Source organism: Enhydra lutris, unplaced genomic scaffold, assembly GCF_002288905.1.
Source record: "Enhydra lutris kenyoni isolate GAN:26980312 unplaced genomic scaffold, ASM228890v2 scaffoldscaffold42, whole genome shotgun sequence".
In the NCBI taxonomy this organism is placed as follows: Eukaryota; Metazoa; Chordata; class Mammalia; order Carnivora; family Mustelidae; genus Enhydra; species Enhydra lutris.
In genome coordinates this window covers 4,074,134-4,096,511 of record NW_019154126.1, presented here as the reverse complement: position 1 = coordinate 4,096,511, position 22,378 = coordinate 4,074,134, and the positions used below count along the sequence as shown (strand labels likewise).

Genomic DNA, 22,378 nt, shown 5'->3' with positions numbered 1-22,378 from the left:
GTTCAGTTCCTTACTAAGTTGGCAAGGACAAGTTATCTAAAGTCTCTAAAGGCTGAGTGCTTCAACTATATAGGGATAACACGAGTGCCTGGGTGGCTCAGTCAGTTAAGCATCTGCCCTCGGCTCAATCGTGATCTCAGGATCATGGGATTGAGCCCCTGTTGGGCTTCCTGCCCAGTGGGGAGCCTGCTTCTCCCTCTCCCACTCCCCTGCCCAACTCATGCTCTTACCCTCTCTCTCTCTCAAATAAATAAATAAAATCTTTTAAAGATAAAATACATAAAATAGGGATAATAATAATAAATACGTGCCTCACAGGGCTGTTTGAGATTATATGGGACAATATATGTAAAACTCTGTGCCCAGAATATAGCAACATTGATGATGATGACGCCTTCATGTCCCCAGTGAACATGAACCCCAACACAGTTCATTGTAATAGCACATGTTCAGCATATGTTTCTTGGATTGAGTTGAAATTCCCCAAACTATCTGTCTGAAGAAGTCCTGTATGTCTTTCTAGAGATGACACTGGAACAAAATCTGGGGGAGAATCCAATGCCTTCACCTGACCACGGCTTGGAGACCCCACAGGGCTTTGCGCCATCCTGCATCAGCTCTGTCCTGCCAGCCTACCGGCACCTTCTGAAGCTTACAGCTTACAGGCTGCTCTGTGACACAGAATCAAATCAGCCTTTTACAAAACAGGGAGTTCCTTTTCTTTTTGCATTTCCAGAGTCAGGCACGTGGGAGGAAAACAGTAAATGCTTGTTCCTGGGCCTAGCTCAAGCCACCTGTCACCATTAATTGAACCCAAAGGGAGCAGTATGCCTTCCAAGGAAGGAGACAAGTGTTTAAATCCAATCCTTTCTCAACCTTCAAGACTCCACTCAAATCTACCTCTAGTAGGAACCACCAACCAGTCCAACCCACAATCATCCCTCCCTTTTGGAATCTTTATTGTACATCAAAGATAGCTTTCTGGGCATTTGGGTGGGGGGAGGTTATGTTAGTCCTGTTTCCTCACACACCCTGTGAGCTGGGGGAAGGGAAGATTAACTAATTATGAATTCTTTTGCACAGAACAAGGACATGTAATAGGCAGGAAACAAATATTTGATTGCTTGATTTAGTTCTGTTTTCCAATGTGCTCGAAGTACTTCTCCAGAATTATCTAATTAATCCTAACTTGATGAGAAGAAAGGCATATTGGATCTGCACAGACTGGAGCCAAGTCCTGGCACCGTCCACGGTGTGAATGAGCAGGGGTGTTCTTGCCGGCTCTGCAACACTGCCTCTCCTTGGCCAGCACTCAATTTTTTGAAGTAATGGCTTAGCACACAAGAATTAGCATTTTACAAAACCAAAAACTAACTGCCAACCAAGTCTTCATGGTGTTGTTAACCAACAGCAAACTCTACTTTGAGTTCCACTTCCTTCAACTAAATGGATTGGGAAGTGGTCCCAAGACCCCCCGAAAGAGGGTGGGGGGAACCACAATGTCCCCTGTGAACACATAAGCTTGCAAAAGAATAATTAGATCCACTACAACTGAGAGCTAATGGCTCTCATTTAGAATAGCCCACAACTGGCGTTTTCAAAGCCTATTAGCCAGGTTCCTCTTCCCTTTGCAGAGTCTGCAATTCTCCTTTATTCATAGCAAGGATTTTCAGGGACCCTAATAAAAATGAGAAGCCTTCATAGTCCTAAAATCCGTTCATTTTTCAAAATGCTTTCACGCTTCACCACCTATTTGATACTTGCAGCCATCCAAGACAGGTAGACCAGATAACACAGACGGTCTCACTTTCCAGAAGCACAAAGAATCAGAGTGGCTGCCCCCAGGACCCAAACCATGAGCAGCAGAAGGGGGACCACGACTCAGCCTTCCCTCCCCTCTCCTTGGTGGGGTTTTCCTACACGGTTGACCAAAGGGCTGCAATCTAGTTGTTCACCATCTTCCCACAGTGTGGCAGGCAAGATAACCTCTCTGAAAGAGAACGCCCTGCGTTTCTTAAGACATGGGGTGTCCCTGCAGAAAATACTGCCATTTAAATCCCTAGTCTTCACCAGTGTGTTTCACCATATTGAAAGCAAGTTTGCATCCAAAATGGTTGAGTGGGAGCCAACTGTGGTGTTCTAATCTTTGTTCATGCTGTCAGTGTGACATATGAAAAAAATATGAATAAAGTGACAGGATGAAAACAAAGCTCGTGGCTGGTGTGAGATACACAGACAGGGTGTGAGCCCCACACGCACTGCAACTGGGTCAAGTTAACACTTCTTCTCTCCCCTACATATGCGGTGTGGAAAAGCTATTTATAAAATGTTTTTAAATATTTAGGACCAAATAAATCAATATTGTTGGGAAACACTTACTCTGACCAGAACTCATTTAGTTGCCCTAGTCCCATGTGAATAACAGAACCAGGAATGTCAGAACGATCCGAGCCCAGGAATTCAACAGATGTGCCGTGCTTTCTCCTGGGAGGCCCTCCCGAGTCTGCCTTTGGTCTCCGCCCGGGGACCGGGCAGAAACAGAACAAGGGTGGAATCTCAGAAGGGTGGCCTTGTGGCTACTAGTTAGGGCTGATGGAACAAAAAAAGGCGTGCAAGAAGTTACCTGGCTCTGCAATTCACTTTGCTGCTTCAGGCGAAGGTTTTCAGGTGTATCCGCCACGGTAGTGAAGGACTGCTTCGGGTAGTGTCTGTGGAGAAATGTTTTAAAAGAACATAACTAAAATATTATGTTGTTAAGTGATGATTTAGCACCAGTTGCTTTATCCTTCCCTCCCATCATGCTGCAAAGAGGTGTCTCTCCACGTGGCTGGACCCCTCTCTGGATCATTACTGTGGGTCCCCTCCACTCCTCCATTCTCAGGACCCTCTGTCACCCGTCACCCCACTACCTCCCCAAATTTCAACCTCAGCTTCTCTACTCACTGCCTGCCATCAGCACCCAAGCATGCTCAAGGCTCTCCTAACCTTTACTACCCCTCCCTCCGACCACACACTATTCTAGCCCGTGGAGCTGGATTCTCTTCTCTCCTTCGAAGAGGCCTAAACTCACTGCCTCTGCTCATCTCCTCTCCAGCTCTCTCCTCAACACTGTGCATGCTGGCTTCTAGCTCCTGCTTCCAGAAGTTTCTCTGGGCAAGCTGTAATAACTCCCTGTGGACACATGCAACAGACATCTTTTTGTCTTCCTCTGCTGGACTGCTGCTCCATCCAGAAATATCCTCTCTCTCGGTCTCTACGTCACCGCACATTCTTGGCCTGGCTGCCCCTTCTCTGTCTCCTGTGGATTCCTCTCTGTCTGCCCACCCCTGTCCAGGGTTCTAACACAGCTTCTTCTCTTCTCACTCTACATCAGGGAGCTGTGGGTAATCTCTGCACACATGCCGACTACTCCCAAATCTAGCCCATAGGCTCTCCTGGACCCGAGATCCACTGCCATTTCCACTTGTGTATGTTCCACACCCACCATAAACTCAACCAGTCTGAAACTCAACTGTCCAATACCCCACCCCATCCCCGAGACAAGGTCCTCCCTCTTATTCACTCTTGCATTTATTCGTGCCCATTGCCCAAGCCAGAAACCAGGTGATAATCGTGCCTCCTCATGCATTCAATCAATCAATCGCCAAGTCTATTGATTTTATCTCCTAAACACACCACGGATATATTTACATTTCCCTCTCCACTGCATTTTTCACGATAGGCCACATTTTCCTTTCAGGTAACTGTAACCCTTGCCAGTTTTTCCCTTCCAAGCCAAACTGCCAAAACAAGCATTTTAAAATACCAATCTGATTACATTACTCCTCCGAGTACGACTGTTTAATATCTTCCCAATGATCGGAGAACAAAGTCCAGGCCTCTTTGCCCCTAAATCACCCTCTACAGCTGTCCTGCTCTCTCGCCATACTCCACCCATGGAGCTCACCCTTGTCCTTCTCACCTCTTCCCCCACGGCCCCTCTCCTGGCCCAGAACACCCACCCCTCCGCACACCCCCCTTCTCTGGCTGACTCCTCTTCATCAGCCGGTCCTTGCCTTGGATGTCACTTTCTCCAGGAAGCCCTCCTGGCCTCCCTGGTGGGCCCTGGAAGGTACTTTCCTTCCTGCTGTAATTCTTAAATTCATCTGCGTGCTCCTACTGACATGTCCTGTCTCGAAGAACAAGGAAAGTTCTGTGTCAGCGAGAGCTGGCCATCTTGTCTCCCGTCAGAGCACACTGACCACCTACCAGAGTCTGGTTCATCATATGACTTCAGTAATATGTGCAAATATTTGTGGAAGGAAGAAAGGTAGGAGAGAGAGGGAGATTAGAGTGAGCCATGTGTGGGCACCTCGGTGGCTCAGTGGGTTAAGCATCTGCCTTCGACTCAGGTCATGATCCCAGGGTCCTGGGATTGAGTCCCACATCGGGCTTCCCGCTCAGCAGGGAGTCTGGTTCTCCCTTTCCCTCTGCCCCTCCATCCACTCATGCTCTCTGTCTCACTCTCTCTCAAATAAATAAATATTAAAAAAAAAAAGAAAGAAAGAAAGAAAAAGAGTGAGCCATGTGACCACAGCCCATGGTCAAGCACAGTAAAGCTTTACCATGCTGTGTGATAGATGGTCACACACATGCAAACACACAGGCCCTCCTCGTGACCAAGTGAGGGCATCTGCTCCTTCTGTGTGAGGAAGGGTACAAACACTGGCTCATGGTTGCCTCTTCCCCACGCTCAGCTGACACAGGACGGGTATCCCCACCTGCTGGGACTCTGTCACCGTGCTCAGAGCTGTCCCTCAAAGAGCTCCCTCTCATTGGTGACCTCCATCCTATGTCTCTTACTATGGTTTCTCAAAAGTCCCCTCCGCCTCACTCTCCTTGTAGACGCTTCTTTCTAGCCTCCCGTTCCTGGCTTCCCCTGAGAAGGCTGAGGGAGCCATCTCTGGTCAGTGCCAATAAACTCTGCATGTCCTTCCAACAGTTACCCCAACCCTTCGGAAATCAGGATTAAAGATACTTTGTAGTCCAGTGGAGTCGGACTCACAACAGGAAATGCGCATCATTGCCTCATTTTCCCAGCATTCTTCAGGAACTAAACGTCCCATAGAAGTAAAGACTCCATTTAACTGAGCTCAAAACCCCACCACTGCTGAACACATTTGAACTATTTTAATCAATATCCCTCGAAAACCTTTGCATAATTATCCTGCCTTCCTAGAGCATCTACAACGCTAATTTAAATTTTGTCATCATTCCTTACCATCAGCTTCATAGATATTAACAGATCACGATGTAAAGCAGGAGTAGTGCTACTTTGAAAGTGGTAATTAAAATCCACTCTCAGGAAGTTTAGCCCATTGAGACCCTGCGGTACCACAGGCTAACCCCGTTGAGGGCCAGACATTGGGGGATAACCTGATCCTGCTTATTTCTGGTTAATTAAAAAGTAAATAGAATTTTTTAAGTAGACATGATTTTAAAACTAAGCAGAATTTTAAATTAAAGAGCATCCTGAGATGGCAAAGCGAACGTGGGTTGGGTAGGTACCGTCTGTAACGGCTTCTCTATGGGCACGAGAAGTTCATCCATGCCAGGCAAAAATCATTTTTATTTGGATACTGACGAAACTTCACTTGCCCATACCACCCATACTGCCCATCCTTAAGTATCATTTCCTGAAAAATCATCTAAGTCTTCTCATTTGATTTGACCGTGAGATGAGGTGACAGCTCTGAACTTAAATAGTACGTGCATAGAAATAAAACACCACTTTTCTAAGTCTGCTTCTGGCACACCACGCTGAGTTCTCAGGGGTCAAGGGCTGCACTAGAAGACAAGGAAACAAAATGAAAAGCTTCTGGTGCTTTGGTTTTTTTAGAAGACGAGCTGGTGGCCACAGAAGCGAACCTAACAGGCCACACAATTTCATGGAGGACTAGAAACAGACGGCAATACTTTGCACTTTTCCAACCCAGAAATGTAATGATTCTGTAAGGGTAGGTTCATTTATACATCCCGTAACTGTGTCTAAAGATGCATAACAGGGGGTGCCTGGGTGGCTCAGTGGGTTAAAACCTCTGCCTTCAGCTCAGGTCATGATCCCAGCATCCTGGGATCGAGCCCCACATCAGGCTCTCTGCTCCATGCAGAGCCTGCTTCCTCCTCTCTCTCTGCCTGCCTCTCTGCCTACTTGTGATCTCTGTCTCAAAAAAAAAATTTTATTTATTAAATAAATAAAATCTTTAAAAAAAAATTCTCTTTCTCCCTCTCCCTCTTCCTCTGTCCCTCCCCCACTCCCTTTCTAAAATAAATACATAAATACAAATTTAAGAAAAATAAAATAAAGATGCCTAATGGGAAGAAATTATCTAAAATTTTGACCTAAGTTTAAAATTTTGACCTAAGATTAAAAAGTTTAATTTAATATTAATAACAAAAATAATAAATGCTGGGAGAAAGGAGGAGTTTATATCTGAAACTACTAGGGATCATGAGTAATATAAGGGATTTCTCAACACCATGTCTATGTAGTCACATCCGTCTACAGTAATCCAATAATATTCTGCTCTGAAGTCATCATCGCAACTCTTCCCCACCCACCACCACACTTACAGAAGAAGAAGAAAAAAAAAAACAAACAGATGTGGAAATAAACTGAGGGCACAGTTGTCCCTCACGGGATCATAGGTACAGAGAAGCAAAGCATCTGCAAATTAACGGATGGTACCATACAGTTAATTCTAGCTCTTTCTAAATACTGTATTTAAATGGTGATAGAAAGTCTTTGGAAAATAAATGCCTTGAATAGAAATCTTAATGAAGGTAGATTTCTTCACCAGGCCTACAGGAGGTGTGTTTTCTCCTTGACCATATTAGGGATCAGAATTTAAGACAGAAGGCATTAAGGCACAAGAAATGGATGTTCAAAGAGACCCAAGAAAAAGGTTTTTAAAAAAATAATAATGATGATAATACAAAAGAAAAGGTGGATGAATTGGTACATTAACACATTTCCTGGAAATGCGGCATATCGTACACTGGGAGCTGGTCGAAAGATCTGGGAGAATACTGTGGGATGTTGAAGCATCATAAATAGAAGTCTCTTAGCTGAAGTACACAAGAATTGGATGAAATGTGTGTATCAAACCAGGCTGCCAGCTGCAAAAAACCCAGATTCCCGTGAAATGCTATAATCAGAATAAAAAGAGAAAGAATCAGGAGAATAACAGAAGACAACATCTGAAACAGCAAAGTTAGGTTACAGAAAGGAGACTTCCAATCTTTTTTTATCTCTGTGAGATTTCGCTGATTTGAATAGAGGGAGAGTGATATGCAAACCACTGAGCTGGTCAGGCTGAGAAATGCAGTGTAAGCAAATTGCAACCTCCACGGACATGGTTATGAGAAAGAACACACTCAAGAATGTGAGCATCCAGGAACCTCACTTTTAATCCAGAGCCCAGTGGCCCTGGAACCAAATTTCCCAGGTTTGGACCTGAATCTTCCACCTTCTAGCTGTGTGCCTTTGGGCAGCTTTCATAACCTCTCTGGGCTCAATGTCTTCATCAGCAAAATCACTATAATGGTTGCACCTCTTAGGCTTATTCCAAAATTAACACCTGTAAAGCCTTTCAAATAATGTTTGGCTCATAATAAGAATTTAATAAAATATCTATTATTGATAAGAATAATATCGTTATTACCATTACTACCAGTAGTAGTACTTTCTCTTTGCTCTGCACTGCAAACTGACTTAACCTCGGCGCCTCCTTACATCATCTATATAAGGAAGATAAAAGTCAGCAGGTTGTTGCCAGAACCATGTAAAAGAACTTTATAAATGGAAAAATACTATAAATGTGAGATATTTAATAAGCCAACTAGATGTATGAAGGTAAGGTCTTTATGAATTTATTTATTCTAAGTCGTGTGTTAGCTTCTTGCACAGGACATCTGGTAACAGGCATGGTCTGGAGACATTTTTGATCACCTGTGGTTTCGGGCAGGTGGTGGGGTGGGCAGCTGGGGGCAGAGGCGAGGGATGCTGCTGAACATCCCATAATGCACAGAACAGCCCCCACCCCCACCCCGATGGAGACTTATCCTGTCCAAAATCACCAATACTGCTAAGGTTGAGAAACCCTGTCCAAAACTGCCAATACTGCTAAGGTTGAGAAACCCTAAATAATAGATATAAACCTCAAGCATTATAGAAGTCTACAAATATTAAAACTGCCAGCTCTTTCAAACCAATCGCCACTCTGCTTTCATTCCCCTCTGCCCCGCAAAGTCAAACACCTCCCCGCCTCCCCCGAGTCCTCTGCCACACTGCCGGTCAATTTCTCCTGTCTGAGCCTTCTCCCTCGTGAGCACTTAATTCTTCCCTCTGTAGCTTTTTGTTTACTTGACCATGTTAAAGTTCCACTCAAACTAGAAAATGTGAGAGCAGAACTCAGGTGTCAGAAGAATCTGTTATTACATCATCGTTTCCTTATGGGTCTCACGCAGAAGAGAGTGAACACAGCAGGCCTGTGTGCTGTACTTGAAAGGCCAGCTTACATGGTGGGCCCTCAGCCCATTTCTAAGAACTTGGACTTGGGGAGGGTTCCCACCACCATTAACTGATAAGCCTGTGTCCAAGCTGTTTGTACAAACAATAGGGTTTACCCTGAACACTTGCTTTCTCTCTGGGAGTCTGGAATTTGGGGACCTACCAGACATAAGGTGCCTCTACGAAGAGTCCCCAGTGAAACCCTGGAAACTGAGTCTCTAACGAGCTTTGTTGGTTGGCAACACTTGACACATGTTGTCACGAACCGTTGCTGGGGGAATTAAGTGCATCCTGTGAGACTCTACTGAGGGAAGACCCTGGAAGCTTGTCTGCTGTCCTCTGGACCTGGCACCATGCGCCTTTTCCCTTTGCTGATTTTGCTTTGTGTATTTTCCCTGTAATAAATCACAGCCATGAATACAACTCTATGCTGAGTCCTAAGAAACCTTCTAGAGAATCATCAAACCTGGGGGTCTTGGAGATTGCCAACATAGGACCCTTTGTTCCTAACAACACATCGTTCATGAAAGAAAATGTGTACCAACATTTTTAATATACTATCTACTTCAAGAAAAAGCAAGTTCAACTCTTAAGAACTTTTAAAAGGTAAAAGTTCTGACCTCACATTATTAACCTGGCTTTTCAGCCCTGACTTTCAGAATTAGGTCAGGGCCCAATGACTTTACTTTGCACCATCTTTACATGCTCTGGTCTTAACCAAAGAAGTAATGTCATCCAAGGGCCAGGATCATAACTGATATTGTATGGTAGGGAAATGATAGAAGGTTTCAACGTAACTTTGAGTATTTCTCCCAGATCTGAACAACTCCATTGTTGCGCATCATTTAAAATTATCTTTAAAGAAAAAAACATTGAAAAATAAATCTGAGAGCGATTACCACCAGCAGATCATCTATGAATTTATTTAGAAAGGATGCACTTCAGCATGAGAGAAAATACCTCCAGAACAAGCTAACACGCAAAGAAGAATGGTAAGCAAATCAAATGGTAAGTGTGCAAGCACGCACACATGCACACACGCACGCACATTGTGTGGAATGATAACAGTATTATCTGAGGGTGTTGTTTTGTTTTTTTTTTTTTCCAGGAAAAGCTAACATATTGGATAATCAGACTGAGAAGGTAGCAAAGAATTAGTATTCTAAGGTCCTTCTATTCTTTTTTTTTTTAAGATTTTATTTATTTATTTGACAGAGAGAGAGAGAGAGAGAGATCACAAGTAGGCAGAGAGAGGAGGAAGCAGGCTCCCCGCTGAGCAGAGAGCCCGATGCGGGCCTCGATCCCAGGACCCTGAGATCACGACCCGAGCTGAAGGCAGAGGTTTTAACCCACTGAGCCACCCAGGCGCCCAGGTCCTTCTATTCTTCATGAGAAAGGTTAGGTTAAGGTTAAAGGAGAAAAGTTAAATCCTTACTGAATTTTAGACTGTGCTTCAGCAAATGTGGTGATATTTTAAGGGTGACCACAGAAAATGGAAAATACTATGTGAAGTCAAGTCCTATTGAAGGGGAAAATCAAATTTTTTAAAAATACCAAAATGCTGGGGTGCCTGGGTGGCTCAGTGGGTTAAAGCCTCTGCCTTCAGCTCAGGTCACAATCTCAGGGTCCTGGGATTGAGTCCCGCATTGGGCTCTCTGCTCAGCGGGGAGCCTGCTTCCTCCTCTCTCTTTGCCTTCCTCTCTGCCTACTTGTGGTTTCTGTCTGTCAAATAAATAAATAAAAATCTTTAAAAATAATAAAAATAAATAAAGTAAAAAAATAATAAAAAAATACCAAAATGCTAACTCAATAAAATAAAAAAGAAAGAAGATAGAAAGAAAAAGAAGCATAGAATAAACAAGACAAATAGAAATTTAACCATTGGGAGAAACAATTCAATAATCACAAAAATAGAAATGGGTGAAAATTGCCAGCTAAAACACTAATAGAGTCGTATTTTTTAACTTTACTGTAAAATAACTACATTTGTGTGAGACAAAACACACTTTAAAAATAAAGGCATTGGGGGGGCTGCCTGGGTGGCTTGGTGGGTTAAGCCTCTGCCTTCAGCTCAGGTCATGATCTCAGGGTCCTGGGATGGAGTCCCACATCGGGCTCTCTGCTAGGCAGGGAGCCTGCTTCCTCCTCTCTCTCTCTCCCTCTCTACTTGTGATCTCTCTCTGTCAAATAAATGAAATCTTTAAAAAAAAAAAAAAAAAGAAAAAAAAAGGCATTGGGGAGCTTGGGTGACTGAGTCAGCTGGGCTTCCAGCTCTTGATTTCAGCGCAGGTCATGATCTCAGGTCGTGAGAGCAAGCCCCATGCCAGGCTCCACGCTCAGTGCAAAGTTTGCTTGGGATCATCTCCCTCTCCCCGCAGCCCCCATGCACAAGCTCTCCTTTTTTCCTTCTCTCTCTCAAGTAAATCCTTTTTTAGAAATAAATAAAGACATTATTAAGAATAGAAACACTACACAGTGATAAAGTTTCAATGCACAAAAAAAAGTATCATCCTGAATATAAATGTACCTGATATTAGTCTCAACCAGTCATTTAACATTTGTGTGTGCATATGTGTATTTATAGAGAAAGGGGGAAGGGAGCATACATGTACATGTATGCAAAATTGATAGGGGGAAAAACTGGCATAACCACCAACATGGGGAAAGATTTCAACACCCCTCTCCCCATTATTTCTAACCAATAAATATATCGAATATGTGGAATATGGAACTCATGACAATAATACTGGTAATGTCTCGGGGTGCCTGGGTGGCTCAGTGGGTTAAGCCTCTGACTCTTGATTTTGACTCAGATCATGATCTCAGGGTCATGGGATCAAGTTCTGCATCGGGCTCCATGCTCAGCAGGGATTCTGCTTGAAATTCTGTGTCCTCTCCCTCCCATCTGGCCCCCCCCTCTCGGCCACCCCCCACCCATGTGCTCTCTCTCTGTCCCTAAAATAAATAAATAAATCTTTAAAAAATATATATTGGTAATGTCTCCATATAGGGGTGGCATTCAACCCACTTAACAACCATCAGTCAAAAAGGTCTCAGAGCATGCCCGACCACGAGTTACTAGCAGGACTCACCAGTGTGTACTGATGACCGCCGGCCTCCCTCCAAGCACTCCCATGTGCAGGAAAAGCAGGATGCCAACACGCGCCATATGGAAGGAGCAGAATAATAAAAGGAAAGGAAAACTCTCTCTGCTGGGATCCTGATTCTCTATACATGGCCTCCTACTCCCTCTGATAGAGCTTCCCTGGGGATGTGTGCATTTGAGCCAAGATGCAATGAGAAAAGGTAACAGCGTGAAACTGGGAGCAGAGAGGCAAGATGAAGAGGGGGAGAGGAAGAGAAGGAGAGAAAGACTGGAGCTCCAACTGGGATCCACCATCACATGCTAAACAAGAGAAACAACTGCTAACCACCCTCAGGAGAAAAAAGCGTTGAGCACAAGGAGCCCGAAGAGCCTCATGTTCTGCCCAGAGAGGCTTCTAACGACAAAGAATCAACAGGAAGAACCACATGAGGACACACCAGCAGGCCCAGCTCTGAAGATGGGACCAAACCATCTGACCCTTGAAAGGACATGGGGACCCCGGGAAGGGACGCAATGGAGCGGCCTCCGACTGAAGTATGAACGGATGCATTTACATCTGAGTCGCACTGTGTTCTCCCAAAAACTAAAATGTTAACAGATTTGTTTAAGGAAGACCTCCTCCGATGCCTAGAATATCTGAACTAAAGCCAGCACCAGGCTGCCACAGCACGAGGTTGGAAAACGGCAGCATACTTTCCTTTGTAAAGGCTTTTGCTGCCTGAGCACACTTTGCCAGACACACCAGAGAGTTTCCCGGGGCCATTTTCTTTTCGGTCTGAACAGCCAAAGACCAAGAGCTGGGTTTCTTCACTCCGCTGTCCAAGGCAAGCCATGTGCATTCTCCCGTTCCTAGTCTCGGGTCAGATTTCATTCCCTGAGAGAATATCTTAAAACTCACAGTCATTGGGTTAGAAAGATTTTGCTGTTAGTTTAAGAGTCATAAAGAAAAATGGCAGATCATATGAGAGAAGGAGACAACCTGGAAGCTCTTCCTTTGAATAAAAGTTCCTACAAAATTTTATAACTATGAATGATGCTCAAAAGTAATCCTACTTGGGTTATCTTTTCAGGTGTGTAAAATTGCATAAATAAAAAAATTCTCACAGTGTCTGAGTGCCTCAGTCAGTTAAGCGTCCAACTCTTGGTCTCGGCTCAGGTCGTGATCTATGAGATCATCTATGAGATGGGTCGCAATCTGTGAGATCGAGCCCCACCTTAGGCTCCACACTCCATGGGAGTCTACTTGGATATTTTCTCCCTCTGCCCCTCCCCTGCATGCTCGCTCACTCTCTCTTTCTCTCTCAAATAAATAAATAAATCTTTAAAAAAACACTCCCCCATCAAATGTCTTAAGATTCAGATGATAACATGAATAAATGGACAATTCTATATTGTTTCTACTGAATCAATCAGTAGAATCACCAGTTAATGGGTAGAGGCATTTTAAAATATCTTTTTTACATGTTGGGGGTCCATCTGGGCATTTTCTACCTACTACAACTTAAGTAAAAAATCTGTTAGTTTACCATTAGCACCATTCGACATCAGCCAAAGACATGTTACAGTTTTACTCCTGACATTTTTCAGGATCTTTGAGTGTAAATGCATCTTTCACTATCTTGCTGTGTCATTGATGTGACGCCTATTCATGAATTTCCTCCCACAGCCATCATCTCTTTCTTCATTCGACCACTAATCTTCTTCCCCGTAGCACCTCTATAAACAACTCACACATAATGCTGCTGGTTGCAAAACATCAATTTTATGATTAAAAAAAAAAAGACAGTGAATTAGAGCAAGTAAATGGGGAATGCTCTTCAGAAAGGAGGCTTAGGAGCGCCGCTGGTAGATCACATAAAAGCGAAAAATGGATTATGATAATGCCAGCCTCTCACACATTAAATACAAGCCCAGCTGAAAGGAGGTACAGAACACAAACCCCCGGCTCTCCAAAGGGCAGTCGATAACCTGTCTAACAATTTACCAAATTCTCTTTCTGGCTGGAAGGGTCAAAGAACTTGCCACCTTTTGATTTACTTCCGCCGCAGGACTCCATTGTAACTTCTACCGCGTATTTACAAAAGAAGGCATTATCAAAGGGATTACACGGCAAACCTGACCTACCACACCGTGAAATGCTTATCAGCTGTCGGGACACGTCACCTAGATTTTGAAGAAGGGTGTAAAAGGTGAGAAATTAATACACACACGCATGCACACATGCACACGCGCAGACACACAGAGATGTTGTTTAAGGAAAACAGGAGCTATTGGAGGACAGTCTGTATTCCCCAGGCTTTGCTGACACTGACCATGGGAATGTACAAACAGGGAAGTACCTGTGGCTGAGCTGCTCTGGGATTTGCGCCCAGGGACACCAAACACCACAGGTGATCATGGCCAAGAGGAACACGTGCAGATTTGGGACTCACATATCTAAGATAGTCCTATAGTCCCAAAAATATTTAAAACCACGTTTAAAGGAAAACAATATTAGAAACACAAAACATCACATTATATTCCTTTGCTAAAAATAATAACAAATAGAGCACCTATTGAAATGCTCACTATTGAGTGCCTGGGTGGCTCAGTCGGTTAAGCCTCTGCCTTTGGCTCAGGTCACGATCTCAGGATCCTGGGACTGAGCCCCCCGCATTAGGCTCCCTGCATTAGGCTCCCTGCTCGGGGGGGGGGGGGGGGGAGTTTGCTTCTCCCTCTCCCTCTGTGCTCTCTCTCTCAAGTAAAAAAATAAAATCTTAAAAGTAAATAAAAAATAGATAAAATAAATACTCGGTATCAATAAAATAATTACTTAAGGCCTGAAGAAGGGGGAAAATAATAAAACAACTGTATTTTTAAGGAAAAGCCTACATAAAACTAGAAATGTAGTATCGCACCCAGCTGCATATTTTCCATAAAAAAGGACTCACAGATGAATGTACAGCCCAAAAACAAGTCAAATAAATTATTCCCATAATTATAAATTATGGGAAACTAATAATGAGTAATTATAAGAAGAACTGACACCATTGTCTAATAGTCTATACATCGCCCATGTGCTACCTCCCATACTCAAGGCAGACACCACTAATCACACTACTCTGTCTGAATGATCCAGAAAAGCGCCAGCTTTCTTCTCAATACAGTACTCCAGATAGCCACCGCCAAACATCCTGGGCCTCCGGCTAGATCTCCTTGCCACCAGTAGACTCTACTTCTTTGACAATGGGCAGATCTGTTGTTTCCTAATTTTTCAGGCTGTAAAAGTAACATCAAGAAACTAAAATCTATTTAACCATTGGTCTCCACCGTGCAAAAAGAGAGAAATATTCTTAGAGAGTAGGGGAACTCTTCAACACACTTTAATTTGTTCAGTTCTAAACTATGTACACTAAATTCATTTAATGTGGTTTTAGGATAGACAGACTGAGGAGAACAAAGGGAATTATATCAAAATGGGCATCTTTCACACCAATATGTGTTGAAGAAAATGAACTTAATGTCAGATACAACATTGTCAACTACGGTGTTACCACCTGTCCCCTCGGCCTCATCCGAACAGCTCCCTGAGCAAGTCACATTCCTTTCCCAGGTACCTCAAGGCACAACCTGAGCATAAAATAGATCAACTTTTCTTGCAGTGTACTTCTTTCTGAAAAAATAAACATATAAATATAAATGAATAGATAAACAAACGAATGAATGAATGAATGAATGAACTTCTTTCTTGCTATTTGATTATATAATTGCACTAAGACCCAACAGGCCACTGTACTTCTACTGTGTTCAGTGCCAAGGATGAAAAGAAAGATGTGCAGCTTTAAATGTTTTCATCACAGATGAATGGCATGGGAAGAAAAGAAGGGCTTTGTGAGAGGTCTGTGGTAAGTTTACCATTTTAAAAGAAACATAATTATTACCTTCAAAGTTGTACATGTTAGCTTCAATATACTTGACTCAGATAACTTCAATAGAGTTGGCAGAAATGGCAAACCAAGCACGTCCCACCCAAAGCCCAAGGGGAATATTTTTAAATATATATTTATATATATACACACACACATACACAGAGAGAGAAAGAATGTTAGTTGTTTAAAGAATAAAAGCAACAACAGAGGAAAGATCAAAGACACCTTAGTTATTAGTCGATAGAGAGTGTCAGACTGAAAGGAAAGGGGACTCTGGGAACATCCCCAGGGTCACCGGGCTGTTGAGAACAGCATTCGGACCAGCTCTTCCAGCCCTTTCCCTTCTCCATTTACTCCCTGTACAGAGTATATTCCACTGGTTCCAGTGGAGAGGTATTTACCCCATGCAGACACCTGGGCCCATCTCTGAAGAAAGTGAGAGATCAGCCTTGGGACAAATCCTGTCTTGAGGCCTGTGATGAGGAGGACAAGCCATGAGATGACCTGCGACATCCACATCAGACATGGGTTTGGGGGAAGGAGGGGTATTCTAAAGCACCCAAACCACAGAGGACAGCCGTCTTGCTTATGTTTTTGTTTTCTCTCTTTGCTCTCAGACCCTAAGTCTCCACCTTCAGTGGCCCCATCTGTGTACCTGGCGACCTAGCCTGGTGATAGCCCTGGCCACTCACAGCACCTGCAGAAGGTCACGGTCAGTGTTCCCACTCCGGGGTAAGCTCTGCTGGGAACTCGGGCCTTCCCAACTGCAGTGGAGACCCATTCCAGCTTCCTATACCCCTCAGCCTCCTCTTGTATTATAAAAAAGGACAGACAGCCAACAACCCCTAATTGTGTAAGAAAAAACGCAACAGCAAGAAAGAAATCGACAAAAAACAGCAAGAAAGAGAATGCACACAAGAGAACACAGCTAATCCTGGAGGAAACATAATTCATGCATAAGAACTTGGAAAATCATTCAAGAGGATATCATATCATATTACATAGAATATTACAACATAATTAAGTTATAACAACAACAGCATCAAATTGCTACAGAAAAAAGGGAAATCAAAAACACCAACGAGGGGCGCCTAGGTGGCTCAGTTGGTTGGGTGTCTGTCTTCGACTCAGGTCATGATCCCAGGGTCCTGGAATCGAGTCCCACATTGGGTTCCCTGCTCAGCAGGGAGCCTGCTTCTCCCTCTCCCTCTAATACTTACCCTGCTTGGGCTCTTGCTCTCTCCCTCAAATAAATAAATAAAATCTTTTTTAAAAAATCAACAACGAGGGACGCCTGGGTGGCTCAGTTGGTTAAGCAGCTGCCTTCGGCTCAGGTCATGATCCCAGCATCCTGGGATCGAGTCCCACATCAGGCTCCTTGCTCTGCAGGGAGCCTGCTTCTCCCTCTGCCTCTGCCTGCCATTCTGTCTGCCTGTGCTCACTCTCTCTCCCTCTCTCTCTCTGACAAATAAATAAATAAAATCTTTAAAAAAAAAATCAACAACGAGTTACTTAAAGATTTAAAAATAAAAGTATACTTGAAATTAATGGCTCACAAGGACTTGGGGAGGGGGGCTGAGGGGGAGGGGAGGAGCTGACTATGAAGGAACAGTGGGAGAGAGTTCTTTGGAGTGTGGAAGTGTTCTGTATCTTAATCATGGTGGTGCTCAGTCAACTTCATGCATATGTCAAAACTCATAGAACCATATTCCAAAAAGAGTAAATTGTACTCTCTCTAAACTTTTAAAAGTAGATTTAATAATACATGAATATGGAAATAAAATAGCCAATGGAGAGATACAGTAATGGAACAAACAAGCAACTAGTTATCTTCAAGATGGAGAGAAGAAAACCTCACATAACGAAGAGCCAAAAAAATAAAGAGAGGGGCAATATGAAAGAAAAGTTAAGAAATCTGTAAGCAGGAGTGCCTGGGTGGCTCAGTCAGCTAAACATCTGACTCTTGATTTCAGCTCAGGCCATGATCTCAGGGTCCTGACACCGAGCCCCGAGTCAGGCTCTGTGCTCAACAAAGAGTCTGCTTGAGATCCTCTCTCCCCTTCTCTCCCTCTGCCCCTCCGCCTGTTCATTTGCTCTCTCTCTCTCTCTCTCTCTCTCAAAGTACATAAAACCAAAGAAAGAAAGGGATGGAGGGAGGGAGGAAGAAAGGAAGGAAGGAAGGAAGGAATAAATCTGTAGGACACCTGGTGGCTCGGTCAGTTAAGCGTTTGCCTTTGGCTCAGCTCATGATCCCAGGGTCCTGAGATCGAGCCCCACATCAGGCTCCATGATCAGCGGGGAGCCTGCTTCTCCCTCTCCCTCTGCTGCTCCCCCTGCTTTTGTTCTCTCATTCTCTGTCAAATAAATAAATAAAATATTTTAAAAATTAATCTGTAAACAAATCCATTTAAGAGGAGAATAAATGAAGAACCACATACACCTTCAGTTCTAAATGACAAAACTTAAGTGTCCAACACAAAAGAAAAAGGCCCTATAAAATGCACCGTAGTGAGATTTCAGAATTCTAAAAATAATGAAAATCTGCAGAAGCTTCCAGAAAGAGAAAAAAAGGTCACCTATGTAGTTATGATACCATTAGTCTTCCCTTCAGCAAAACCATGCCTTGGAAATTTTGAGGGAAAACAGTTTTATATCCCATCAAACTATGAGGACAAAAACATGACATTTGTAGTCAGAGATTCAAGTCTGCAACCTATGTTTTTAAAATATAATACAGGACATTTCCATGATGACAAAAAGATTCAAGATATGCCAAATTCAGTGGCAGCTGAGAATGACTTAACACCATGTTTTCAAAACTCTGACTAGTGCCCACAGTATGAAATGCATCTTACCTCACAGCCTAGTTCTAGAACAAAGTAGAAAATGTTAGAGAACATTTATTTTTTAATGCTGGTCTTGACCCATTCAATGTCCTGACCCAGTAATGGGTCCAATCCGCAGTTTTAAAACACAGAGCTAACAGAAGCAAAGCAAGAAAAAACAAGGACATAACCATACAAAAGAGAGGATCTGCTGGACCTTGACAGATGGGACACTCCATTGACCCACAGAAGTTTACTGACACAGGATTATGTGCTGGAGAATATTTTTGAAATACCAACTGATTTTTTCCTCTCAGCGTCTCCCTTTCCATCTCCCCAGCTTCTCACTCACTCTCACTCCTTTCGCCACCTTAGCTCCCTCGTCTGGGGTGACAGGGAAGAAAGCAGAAATGGCCAGCTAGTCTCTACTTGTGTACTTCCTGACTTGGAAAACCGCTGAGAGGGTTGTGCCAGGTGGCCCTAGAGGAGAAACATTGTAGAGAGAGAGTGCCCTTAAAGGAATATCCCTCAGATGAAGAGGAGAGGGGAGTAAAAAGAAAGGAGAGAGGAAATGGTGCACCCCGAAGCCTGGCTCAGAGCCCCAAGTCTAGGCAAAAATGGTCGTAGGCAGTCCTGAGAGGCAGTGGCCTGTGGGTCCGGGGCCTGAGGCTACGTAGTGCGCAAGTGTGCACTCCCAGGCAGGACACAGAACCACTAGAACCAAAAGGTCATATATACAATAATGAGATTCTGAGAGGTGACCTGTACAGGCCTGGGAGTGAGAATCAGACAAGAAGATAAAGACAGGGCCTCCTCCAAGGTCCTGATAGTCTGCAAACCCCTATAATTTACCCACAATCTCAGGGAAAAGGAGAGGGAGTTCACATTTACTTATACTGAGTTTTCATCGCCCCAACAGAACGAGGGCTTGAGTAGAAATTAAGTCGTTATAGGAAAATAAAGGTACATTTCTGTACACATTAATTCAAGACTGACACAACACTTAACATTTCCTTCTGATTCGGCCAAACCATATATACAATTCTCCAGTGAAGACTATTTATATGAGCTATACTTTTGGTGCCACTTTTAAAAGACTTAATTTTGTAAGCTCAGTCTATAAACAGAGCACAGAAAACTTAACTGTAATTACTGCATATATGAAAATATTATAAATATAAACCTTATTTGCTTCAATAGTAAATATCAACAGATAAAAACAAAGCTCTTCTCAATGATTTCTAAGAGTTTAAAGGAATCCTGGGACCAAAAATATTGAGAACCACTGGTCCAAACCACTGTGAGTAAAATTTTCTTTTACTTTAAATTGTAAATATTCCTAATCAACAGAATTGGGTACTGGACTGAAGTAAAAGTACACATGAAAGAATTCTGGTTTTAGATCAACTTTTGCTTATTCATGAGATCCAGAAAAATTCAGACAAGGAAAATGATTTGAATGTTTTGCTATTGCTAATTTAAAAAAAAAAAAAACACCTTAATGAATAAATAAAAAAAAGAAAAGAAAACTTTAATGACCTTTTGTCTGAATTTCCAGATTCTAAATTGTGAGATTCAATTTAATGAGGTGGTATTTATTAATTATTTGAAAAGTAATGGTTAATCATAAATAATTTAGATTTTAATTACCTTACTGATTATTTAATTTTCAAGTAACTGATTTTCCCTCTTATCCCAAACCCCAAAATAGCTACTGCCACTTTCATATTCAGAGGTCTTTTCTGGACTGAATAACCTGCCAGCTTCATTCTAGAGCGACAGATGCTCCTACATCAAAAATCTACAAAGATTCAATACTATAATAGCTCTGTGAAGACTGAATAAAGATGACACCCTGCTTGCCAACGAAACCGAGGGAAGATTTAGACTACATGGAAAAAGCCATGGAGGAGAAAAAAAAGCGAGTGTTTTATTTAAAAGAAAAATTGCTTTTACGAAAAACAAAATATAAAATGTAAAAGGTCAGACTAATTTTGTTTATGACCCCTTATTGCCAACCTTCAGCCCATTCTTAAGTCCATTTAACTTAAAATAACTAGAAGGATACTTATGTAGAGAGCCATACTGCATTCCCTTTACTGTGAAAGATCCAACACTAATAATAACTACATCTACTGAGAGCATTTACTGTGAGGGGAGGCACTACTCCAAGGACTTGTGTTCAATATCTCAGTTAATTCTCCCCAAGACCTTATGAGGTAGGTACTGTTATCATACAGCTAGTCAGTGTTGGGTCCAGAAATGGAACAGGTGTCCGCCTCACCAGTGGCGTGTGCACAGAGCCAGCTCAGGCTGGCTTCTGAGAGCAGACTGTTAAATTCTGGGGAATTTTGTGGGCAAAACACCGTTTTAAAAACTTAAAGGGTGTAAACTTCAGAGTTAAATAAGTTATAATACAATCAAAGTTAATGAATACTCCAATCTCATCACTTCCTAGTTATCTGACCATATCTTTTATTTCTGTGCCCCTGGTGCTACTTACACCTACTCTATCTACAAAGAAAAACACTCTAAAATGTATGCCATTGTGTATCTCTTCCCAATCCTATGTTCTGTAATGTCAGGTTGGTGTCTTAAAATTAACCATGGTGGTTATATTTTCACCACGAAAAAAAAAAAAAAGGCAGACACTGCCAATCAGGCCTTCTGTTCTCCCCCAGAGCTGACTGTTAACCATTTTCTAGCACTCCCCCAGATTCCTCCTGCGGACCACAAGCTCTTCACGCAACAGTGTCCTCTGTCACCTGATAAAAACATTATACATTAATTTTGATTAACAAAAACAAATGGCTTTCACAGGGAGGCTTTGCTTTCACTCAGAAAATTAAACCACATGAAAAGTAAAAGTCGTCCACTCCGTTGAACCATTTAACTGAGTTCTCAGAGGAAGACTTTGCTTTCTGGTTCAAAAATAACATTTCCCAAGAATCAAAGAAGGGGTGGGAAAAGTCTGCTCTGTAAACAAACAAACAAGAAAAGGAATACGTTTCCACCAGGATCTTCCTGCAACCTACTTCACCACTTCTACTGAAGACTCACGTCAGACAGAAGTAGTTGTCTTTCCCAAATATCGTAGATTTGGTATGTGTCCTGAAACGGGTCTGAGAGTACAGCTCAGCAGTCCCCTTTCCTCACTCCATACTATCACCCTTCCGTCCGATGCTTCACATCCAACAGATGGTAGCACCATTTTCAATGCTTTTCTTCTTTCAGTAAAATGGAGCAACACCAACCAGTTGTCAATCTACAAAAAGACAGCACTCGGCATTGACTAATTTAGAAGCAGCCTTGTCAGAATTTTGAAAGCCTGCAATCATAAAAATCCAAGATCTTCAAGTGTGCTTTCGATGCACAATGAAAGAGATAATTAGCTCCTTTCCTTGAATACTTAACTTTCCCATATAAGAGAGACAGCTGCTAGATATCATTCTTCAAAATTTAATTTTCTCTAACAAAATAACACGCATGTGACTCATATCTGTGCGTACAAACACACATATATGATTAAAAGAATTATCTTATTAATTTATTTATAAACCAGATTTTCTTTTTACCCAAAAAAATCTGTAGATGGGAATACTGTAAAAGGGAAATATTTTACTATCATCACCTTTCCTACTGAGAGGGTTGCAAATGTTGGAACTGTCACTCCTCAGTAAAATATCTGGGAAGCCAGAACACTGAGGTCTCTCAAACCTTCATTCTTTCAACAAGTAATTATTAGGTATCTAATAACAATATTGTTATATTTATTCAACACAGACGTACCAGACTATGTAATCCCATATATATGATTATGTATTTGTTTTCTATTATCACCAATCAAATATCATAAATAAAAAGAATTGCCCGAGTTCAGGCTGGGAGGAGAGAATTGTCAAGTGACAAATCTGAGCCATTAGTCTATATCACAACGAGCACACCACTGTCTGAAGCTGCCTCCTACAGAACGGTTTTGGAACAAGGT

At 42.6% G+C, this 22,378-nt stretch overlaps 1 protein-coding gene across 1 annotated transcript in view; it reads right to left on the bottom strand.

Moving 5' to 3' along the window:
* Positions 1–22,378, bottom strand: part of LOC111155556 (nebulette) — a 369,684-nt gene that overhangs the window by 250,036 nt on the left and 97,270 nt on the right. Inside the window, exon 3 of the mRNA XM_022515773.1 lies at positions 2,624–2,708. Within this exon, the coding sequence (XP_022371481.1) occupies positions 2,624–2,708 (85 nt within the window). The remainder of the gene's footprint in view (positions 1–2,623; positions 2,709–22,378) is intronic.